Below are 9,854 nucleotides of genomic sequence, written 5' to 3'. Positions count from 1 at the left end.
AGGAACACAATCGACGCCTTTGACCCCAACCAATCTTGTAGATAAAGGAATATTATATGTTCACCAATATACTCCCTTGGCTTTTTCATTTTTTCGTTTGGGAAGGAGAAACCCGGTCGACATCGACGCAATTTTGGACCCTAGGGCGAAGCAAGTTTTGACTGTAGAATTCTCTTATGCTCACCCAGTAGTTAACTCATATAAAAGTTTTTAATCTTTTTTAAGCGGGCGTTTGATATATCTAGAATCATCAAATTTTAAAATCAAAATGCTAATCTTTTAAGAAATTGAAATTATTAAACAAAATTAGGAAACTAAAACATGAAATTTTGATTCCACTTCAGTAGTTTGAAGAGGAATTATGATTCTGGAATTTTGGTTCATGAATCAAAATTCCAAACCATCAAAACGCCTCCTATAAGCATTTTATAATCAATGGCATCTATGAACTATTGAATCAGTATTATAAATCTTCATGATTGTTCTAAAGGGTAATTTTAATATTTTGAGACTTGTCAGACCAACACAAGTGGATGCAGATGAAATTTATGTGGACGACTTAATCTCAAAAACAAATTGTCCTGAGGTCATGTTCTAAGAGTAAACTGAGATCGAACATACGTATTTTTAAAGAAAAAAATTCACGGTATTAGATTCATGAGATAAATGGCCCTCAAAATTTGAGTCAACTGAAGGCTTAACTATGCATTAAAAAAGAAAGCAAGCAAAAAAATTTCCGACGGCCTTGTGCTTTTATGGGAGTCAAAATCATGGAACCAATGCGACGCAACGAACAATTGCAGGCCCTTTTTATCGGCCCACCGAAACAGGGCCTCTTCCGCGCGGCGCGCTCCCTTATATTCCCCCCTCGGTCCATAATCCAGACCGTTAATTACTCCTTCGCTCGAGAAGACAGATCATCGGCCGTTCGATCAGCAAGGTTGGGGAGGCAAGACGGAGGGCTCATGTGCGGTGCGTGGGCGGGACGTCCGTGCAGTCAATCCTCTCTTAAATGCAAAGGGGATGGCCGTACGCATCTAACTGCGCGGGTAAGTTCCGTCATTCCAAGATTACCCTCTCTCTCTCTCGCGGTCGGTCTCCCTTCGATATCAAGGTAGAGGAAAGCGGGTGAAGGGGGAGAGCGAGAGGGAAAGAGAGGCAGCGATCGGGAAGAATAAGGTGAGGAATGTTCATCTGCGATTTCATTTCGTTTGGATGTTTTCTAGTTTCGATCGAATTTGGGTGCCTACTTCTTTGTTTCTCTCTGCTCATGTTGTCTTCTTTGGCGTCAAAAGACAAGAACAAGGTCTTCGACTGGCTGTCTTGTCTCTATCTCTCTGTCTCTGTCTCCGTCTCTCTCTCTCTCTCTCTTGCTCGCTTGATTAATTCGTTTGGCGAAGATAAGGATTGATGTGGTTTCTTCCTTTCTTGGGGGGTTTTCTTTGGGAATTCTTTCTGATATGATCATTTTGCTACTTTCTGATTGTTGGTCAATCAATAATTCGAAGCATTCTTTCTGCTTATTTTTTAGTTTGGACGTTTAGCTTTTGATCTCGGCAGTTCTCGATTTTCAATACGTTTAATTGCCATTTGTTTGGCTCGTTTTTATCATTTCAGTATTGACGTCCGCCCTTTTCCTCACTCTAATCCTTTTCTGGTTAAGTGGCCAATAAGCACTTCTTTTATTTGTTCTTCTAGAGCAGAGTTTGCACTCAGACTGTTGATGATAGACCGGGGCTGTTCCTTGCCATGGTCTTGTGGAGGGAGAAGTTTTAGGACTATGTTAAGGAGTCTTCCCCAAGAATTTCAAAATCTTCCCCAAGAATTTCAAAATCGTGTGCACAACTTGGTTGTTATGTTTTGCATGAGAAATTCAGCCGTGTTGGTGGCCATCCACAATGTAAGATCCTGTCTGGTTTAATGTATCAGGTTGCACATTGATGTCTCTCTCTTTGGGTTTTGCTTTTCCATCTTTGATAAACTTGTTGCTATCAACTGGGTATTCATGCATATACTTGCTAATAGATGCACTTAGAGTTGAATTTCTTTTGGTAAATCAAAGTTTTAATACTTGCGAGTTGGATTTGTTGTTGCACTTTGACTTTGGTTGGGGACCTGTCTACATGCTTCCTGCTTTACGGAGGTTTTCTTGACCCAAATTTGTCTAATGAAAAATTCTTATATGCTTTCGCAACCAAAGATGCATTTGAAGTTTGGTTCTTGAGCTTAATTTCTCTGATGCTTAAATATTGTTTTCCAGGTTATGTTGTGCACATGCAACAATGGAGATTCTGTTTCCAGTGCTTCTAATACATGTATATTCAACAAAGCATAGCTGAAATGTGTGGAATAATGTGTCGCTCATAATGGTCCACTTCGTGGCTGTAACATGATTAACTACAATGCCTATCTTCAGTCATGCTGTTAGAAGCAGTTGAAATCATTAGACACACTGAATGCAGCTGTAGTTTCCAGCAAATGATCTGTATTTGAGTCTTTGAGACAATGGGTGGCAATAGTTTAACCATTACTGTGGGCTATACGGTGATAAGTCTCATAGCCCTGTCATGGAGGACATATTCTGTGCTTAATGAAGTCATTTCAGATGTCTCTGTTGCTGGAGATGGTGATCTTCTGGCTGGACAAGCAGCTCGTTTGTTGAGTTTGCTTCTAGACTCATATGTCACAGTTGCATTGTTGGTGAACCTCATATTAAGTGTTTTTGTTACAGCCATTCTGTGTCTGAAGGTAAGTGAGATTTAATAAACCCTCTGTTGTTGCGTTAATCCCCATTTTGTATATTTTAAGTTTTTAACACTTAAGCCTCTCACATGTACTCCATCTGAATTTTATATTTGCATGATGTCAAGTACAGCTAAGCGTTTTTTATTTTCTTGTTGGCAGACAATATTTTTTGGACGCCTATCTCCTGTTGAGACTACTAAGACCTTTGAGCATCTTATTAACTATGTCATTCAGAAGGTAATTAGCATTTTATAAGAAATAGATTGAGACATTCTCTTGTTCATCTTTCTCAAGTTCATGTTTTAAAATTTGCAAAGATGTCTATTTTCCAATCGAGATAAACTCCTATGTGATTCTTTAACTCAATGGCAGCTTCTGTAGAAACTTGGAATTTTAGTAGCTTGTAGTTCTATTGATAATATTGATGAGACATACTAGTTAACCAGTTTAGAGCTATCTCAGATGCTATAGTGAGAACATAGTTCTACTGTATGAACTTTCTGACCAGTCTCAGATGCTGTAGTGGGAGCACAGTTCTACTGTGTCAACTTCAGTTTCGTGCATTTGCCATTGCCAATACGTAATCCAGGATCTGTGGACAGGTCTGGCCTGATGTAACTTTCTATTGCCATTCCACGGGTGGCAACTGCCACAGGTGAAGGGTGGTCACTGATAAAGGTCGCATGTATTTAACCATGAAGCTGCAGTAACAAGGAACCATGAAGTGGTGAAATAAATGAAGATGATAAAGTTTAGGTCAATCGTTCTTTCTCTAATGGAAATAAATCTCAATTGCACAAAAATAGGTATCTGAATGCTTGTAAGTTTTTCTTCTTCCTTTTCTGAGAAAAGGAGAGGAGCGAAAGAAACCTAAGATTGAAAGTTCAAGAAATAAAAAAAAAAAAACTAGAGAAGGAATCATCACACTCGAAAAAAGGAGAAAAGACAAAGAAAAACTCAATAAAGTACAGCAATTTTAGGCTTATGATCTAGTCCAGGTCCTGCGTGTGAATATTTCTTGGCCAAAATGCGAGAAGGGTCTGAGACTCTGAAGTTCGAGTATGCCATGTTCAGCACAGATTCTTTGGTTATGCTTCTTCCAAATGTATGACGAAGTCCATAGTAGTCATAAGCTTCAAAATCGGGATTAGTTCCTCTTTCCTTCTGTCCCGACCAAAAATAAGTGTTAATCCTCAGCTTATGTTATTGAATGTAATAGTTGAAAAATGATTAATGAAAATACGTGAGATAACTATTTGGTAGGAGATTGGTTCTGCTTGTATATGAATCATTTTCGTGTCAGTTTCCTCTAAGATGATCCCCTGGAGTTTGATGGTTGCACATCTTGCATTCAAAAGGTCAAAGGTGAAATAATGAATACTCTAGTATATTTTATGACTTTATCCCTGCGATGCTTTGTTGGATTTCAACATTTGGTTCCAAATCTGTTTAAATATGCAGTGATGCATGCATCTGGGGTTAATTTAAATATGTCCATTGATCTAAAATTGGTATTTGTCTTTTGTTAGAGTTATCACTTATGCTGTATTCCTCATTCACTTTCATTTGTTTTGCATGGTTTATGTTAAGTTTTGGAGTTACTGGTCTTGTTTTTTCTTCTTTTATTTGACGGATCCTGTTTCTTTCTGAAATGGCCTCTTGAGGTGCCAAATACTTGCCGTTCTTAATAAGTAGTTTCTTTTAGCAGGGAGCCTTTATTCCTTTGGTTATTCACCCAGACTTTTTCCAAGCAATCTTTTGGATGGCATGGTTTATGGTTATTTCTTCTTTGAAGGTATGCCATGTTTTGACTACTTAATACAATGTATTGTCTTGTAATACTTTTAAGGATGGGATATTCCTCATTGTTCTTTGTTCTTTTTTGTGTTTTAACTGTCAGTTGTTTGAAGGACTGGCAAAGGAACGACTAGAGCGCTTGAATGCATCACCATCGACAACTCCATGGATATATTCTCGTGTATATCTTGTTTTGTTATCAGTCCTCTTCAGCGATATACTTTGGTATTGGGCTTAATCCTCTTTTTCTTGGTTTTAGATATACTAGTAATAAAAGACCCCACACACATACACCAACAGAGAGATCTGAGGTCATTTTTGTGATTAATTATGAATAAGAAATATGTAGACAAATCTATGTTGGTTTTGAAAGGTTTTGGCATTGTGATTTATAACATGATTTTCCTTTTTTTTTATTTATTTAATTTTTTTTACTGGACTTGGATCAGTTTGTCATTTGTTCTGCTATCCAGCTAATGAATTGTAATTATGCCTTTGCTTTATTTTAATTGCTATGTTTTGAATATTTTCAGGATAAGACTTTGTGTCATGGTATATAGAGCTTCAGAGTCATCCTCATGTCTGCTGCTGCTGTTTGAGCCTCTTGGTATTGCATTTGAGACAATGCAGGCAACTTTCTATCCTTTTCATACTTAGGCTGAAACTTACCTCTTCAAAACTAGTTCCGATTTGTCAGGCTAAGGAACGAATTTGGTTTTCTAAATGTTATTTTAGGCTATTATGGTTCACGGATTGCAGCTCGTTGACACATATAATCGTTGTTCCATGGATAGAAATGAGGGTTGCCATGGAAATCGGCTGTTTGATGGATCCGGATTAGGTAACACATCCAATTAGAGTTGTTTCTAGTTGTATTTCAAGTTCATGTTTTGTGAAAACTCATGTTTAGTAGATGCTTCAAGCCATTTACTTGCTTGAATAGATACTGTTTCTGTGAAAGTATAGTATATGACAAGTTGAACGTGAATAAGTTCATATATGCAGGTGTATGATACTGTTCTTGCTGTTTAGGTTATTATTTTTATTAACTTTGAAGTTTTGAACTATAGCAGCTGACTTCTCTATTTGATGTGTTTCGTATACTGATTGTTGAGAGAAGACCTCTTCTATTTTACCAAGTTAACCAATCTGATTCAGTCAAGAAAATGATTTTTTAATTCCAGTCCCCATGTTTACCAAATACACTCTTGTATAACTGTTTACTGCCCTGTTATATGACTGCCTTATTGGGGTGAGTCTGGGCAGTATAAAACAAATTCTGGCTTGTCTGCTCTGAAAAGGATGATCTCTTGCTTTTATTTCGGTTTTCTATGTTAACTTTGATATGTCTTCAAGTATATGGTTCTTGAGATATGCTGCTTGACAACAAAACCTATTGTTGATTGCATACTTTTCACTTGGTTTTTAATTGAATTTATATTTGCACATAGTTGTTAAGTAGGTAACTAGAATGATTTAATATTTAATTGCTGGTTACAAACTTACAATCTGATTTAATTTTGTGAATATGGCCAGATGTGGTTGTTTGACATTTCTGATCCACTTGCATATGTTATAAGCAATATTTATGGATTTCATGAGTGCTTTCATGAGTGTTGTTAGTCTGTATAATCTGTTATTTAGTGCACTTTGATTCTCTTGGATTTAGGTGAATGTATAGTTGTGTCTGATTTTTTGAATATCCAGATAATGTTTGTTCATTTGGTTGTTTAAGCTTCAAAACTAAGAACCACAGTTGCAGGTTCATTGTGGGAGTGGAAAGATATGCTGATCCGGAACTTTGGCTTTGTATTGGATGTGATGACCTTGTTGATGGCAATGGGTCATTACATGCATATTTGGTGGCTTCATGGACTTTCGTTCCATCTCATTGATGCGGTCCTTTTCTTAAATTTGCGTGTAAGGAAGCATAACTTTCCTCCCTGTGCAATGTCACATTTGGTTCTCAACTTGCTGGCTTTCGGCTTTACTCACTCCTTTTCCATGTGGTCCTTTTCTAAATAACAGACCTTGTTGGCTGCCCTGATAAAGCGTGTGAAAGGTTTCATTAAATTGAGAGTAGCTTTGAATGCTCTTCAAGGAGCACTTCCAGATGCTTCTACTGATGAGATACTTGCCTACAATGACGAATGTGCCATTTGTAAGGTGAGGGTGTTCTTTTAGTTGTATTTACTTTCTAAACTTTCAGACTTTCAAGAGATGAACAATTATTTAATCTGCAGGAGCCAATGGCCACTGCAAAGAAGCTCTCTTGCAATCATCTGTTCCACCTTTCTTGCTTAAGAGCATGGTATGAGTTAAAATTATCCATAACCTTATATGTTGCTGATGTTCCATAAGGCATGTATGTTCCATAAGGCATGTATAAAGTATTAAGGTTTTCGTCTACATGACTGTTGCATTGACATGTCAGGTTGGACCAGGGTATGAATGAGGCTTATTCATGCCCAACCTGTCGAAGACCACTTGTTATGGGTAATCATGAACAGTCCATGAATGACCAAGCAAGGCAAGTTGCTGATGATGAGCAACTTGCTAGACGGTTGAGTTCTGGTATTGATCAAAGTGCATCTGGACATGACCTAATTGGAGGTGGTACAGTTCCTAATCAGCCACAGGGTCCAGGAAATAGTATATGGAGGTTAGTGACCATTACTTTGCTAAAACCTGTCTTCTGCCAGGGATTTGTGGTGCTAAAACACTACCCTTTCCATTTCGCGGTCAATGTCATTATATGCATCTAACAAGCTTTGAGTTCATTGGTGAATTATATTGTAGCAACCCATTTTAGGGGGATTTCTGCTTGTCTCTATATTGGGTAACTCAATTATGTGATGTTGGAAAACATGTATTGTAATTCATAACTTGTATTGGTAGGTCCAAGATTATAATACAGATACAAAGTCCAAAAAGTATAGCTGGCAAACCCATGAAACAGACTCAGATCAACTGATGACCAGGTCACTAGGTCAGAAGAGTTGACTCGGGAACTTGGCTGAATCAGGTCATAAATTCTTAATAGTGTGTTGTTACCAGAAATGGATGAAAAAGTTGAATATATATAAAATACCGAGCAAATTATCAAGTATATACAATCAAATAACCTGAGAGTTTATGAGCATTGAACATAAATTACATTAAAATAACAAGTTAACAACCTGAGAGTTTCTGGAATTTTGCACACACACACACACACATATATATATATGGACCTTGTTGTATTCCCGTACCCATAATTTTTAAAATTGCTGTTGTCTTTACCCACCCCTCGGCCCTCGGTACCTGTACATGTACCAATATATGTGTGACTTGGCTGTTTTACTGGTGGAGCAGGCTGATGATTATCGTTCTTTGTTTTACTTTGATTCATTTTGTGGTTTATACTTTTTGTATCTTCATATAGGGAATATTTCCTTAATTTGGACTAATGTTGGAAGTTCCCAGAAAATAGTTGCCTGGTGTGTGAACTGCTTTGTTTCCCTGTGCAGAACGGGTCTTGATGCAGGTTGGGTGAATTCCTGGCCAAACGTGAGTCTAGATGGTGCTGGACCATCAACACCTGTAATAAGCTCAGTTGGTTTTGGAAGGGTGCAAATGATGATGAGACACCTTGCAGCAGTTGGTGGAACATATGCACACGATACATTGGATGACACTTCTTGGAGCCTGTGGCCCATGGCACAAACCCAGATGCCTTCAGGTGCCCCACTTCCTCCATCTGGTACGAGGTACTCCGGTAGCGTGGATGGCCTGCGTTTGAGGAATCCATCTTCCTCTCGGACGGAAAACATATCAAGTCTGTTGTCCATGGCTGATACGGTGAGGGAAGTGTTGCCTCATATTCCGGATGAAATGATTTTTCAGGTGTCCACTTGATCTCAATTTTCATAATAGGGTTTCATTTGGCTCTCTTGTCTATCTTGTTAACATACTGATGCTGTTACAGGATCTACGGCGCACCAACTCAGTCGCTCTTACTGTAGAAAATCTGCTTCATCTGTGACTGCCATGTTGTCTTTGTTGTATGTGTTTGCCTTCAACTCCAACATAGCGGCGATAGTCCTGTATATTCTTTGAGCTGTGACCACAAAGAGCTCCTAAATTTGTGGAGACCTGTGACATTCACCTTTCCATGTTATTGTTGTTAGTCTTTGCATGTGCCTCAAATATGTATAGAGAAGGGAATGATCCCAAATATGATCATTATAGACAATCAAAATTACAACACCCAAAAAGCTTGTCTGAAACATATGTCGTACCAAGGGATTAACTATATATTGCTTGCATTTTGGACTTTGTATTTATCATTTGAGATACACAATTGAACGTCTCATCTTGCAATATGTGATAGCCACTGATTGCTTCTGGTTGCGTTTTTCTATGGCGGCTCGTTTATGGCATGGAGAGGGAAAAAAAAAAAAAAAAACTACGTTCAGGTCCTTATGTGCACCTATTGGAGCTTCTACTTCCATGTATCTTTTGTACACTTTTTGGTTCGTCCAACCTGTTGCTGAATTTTGCATTTACTAAGTGGTGATAAACTTGAGCGGAAGATCTCTCTCTCTCTCTCTCTCCCTCCTACTCTTTCCCTTTCTTGTCCCAAGAGCCTTAGTGGCTGGTTGGGTTGATGGGAGGGCAAGTTGGCTCTCTCTCCACCCTTGCACACCCAAAAAAAAAGCAAGAAAGATGTTACAGAAATATTCATGATTTAGACCAAGGCAACGTTAATAATGCCTATGTCTATGAGAGCGACAAATTTGGCTGGTTGAATGGAGTTGAAACTACTACTTGAGGGGCATCAAGAGCTCTGTTTCTTTGAATGCTACGCGGTGCACTCTTTCTGGAGGGCATTATAAGAACATTTTTGTTCTTGTAACACTATGTTCTAAGAATATTGCTTTTCTATTGTGAGACACATAACGCCATTTCTCAAGGCATTCTCTCTCGAACAGAGATTCCAATCTGCTCCGTGAAGGACTCGGAGGTCGGAGTCGAAAAGGACCCTCTTCTCCGTAGCCGTGACATGAATGCCATGAGCTTAAAATGATCTTTTACACGTTCCTCGGCGTCAAGCGGCTTCTAACTTCAGAAAAATGATCATGAAGGGTTTTGAGCCTAAACGAGGAACCCTATGTCATTTAGTTGGGAAAGGAATTTCGGGGTCGGCAGGGCCACGACCGAAGAAGTTTTCTTCAAACCCAAGGAGAATTTTCAGAACAATCGACCGAAGAACTTTTGATTAGAGAATTGGCAAGAGGCCGCAATAGGAAGCTACCGGCGGCGGCCTACTG

The 9,854-nt window shown here is 38.6% G+C and overlaps 1 protein-coding gene across 3 annotated transcripts; it reads left to right on the top strand.

The window, feature by feature from the left end:
- The first annotated feature begins 1,027 nt into the window (after window positions 1-1,027).
- Window positions 1,028-8,849, top strand: LOC116266013 (E3 ubiquitin protein ligase RIN2-like). Of its 3 annotated transcripts, none has more exons than XM_031647057.2 (13): window positions 1,028-1,179; window positions 2,261-2,748; window positions 2,905-2,982; window positions 4,454-4,540; window positions 4,646-4,767; window positions 5,076-5,172; window positions 5,278-5,383; window positions 6,305-6,462; window positions 6,571-6,708; window positions 6,786-6,853; window positions 6,977-7,204; window positions 8,052-8,427; window positions 8,510-8,849. In XM_031647057.2, the coding sequence occupies exons 2-13, from the start codon at window positions 2,506-2,508 to the stop codon at window positions 8,564-8,566; spliced, it is 1,758 nt and encodes a 585-aa protein (XP_031502917.1). In that variant the 5' UTR covers window positions 1,028-1,179; window positions 2,261-2,505; the 3' UTR covers window positions 8,567-8,849. The 3 variants fall into 3 exon arrangements, with proteins under 3 accessions (XP_031502917.1, XP_031502915.1, XP_031502916.1); XM_031647055.2 differs by having other exon boundaries at window positions 4,451-4,540; XM_031647056.2 differs by lacking the exon at window positions 1,028-1,179 and adding an exon at window positions 1,682-1,900 and having other exon boundaries at window positions 4,451-4,540.
- The last annotated feature ends 1,005 nt before the right edge of the window (window positions 8,850-9,854 follow it).

Source organism: Nymphaea colorata, chromosome 12 (assembly GCF_008831285.2).
Source record: "Nymphaea colorata isolate Beijing-Zhang1983 chromosome 12, ASM883128v2, whole genome shotgun sequence".
NCBI classification, from domain to species: Eukaryota; Viridiplantae; Streptophyta; class Magnoliopsida; order Nymphaeales; family Nymphaeaceae; genus Nymphaea; species Nymphaea colorata.
The sequence above is the reverse complement of the archived record's forward strand: the minus strand, read 5'-3'. Positions and strand labels throughout refer to the sequence as shown.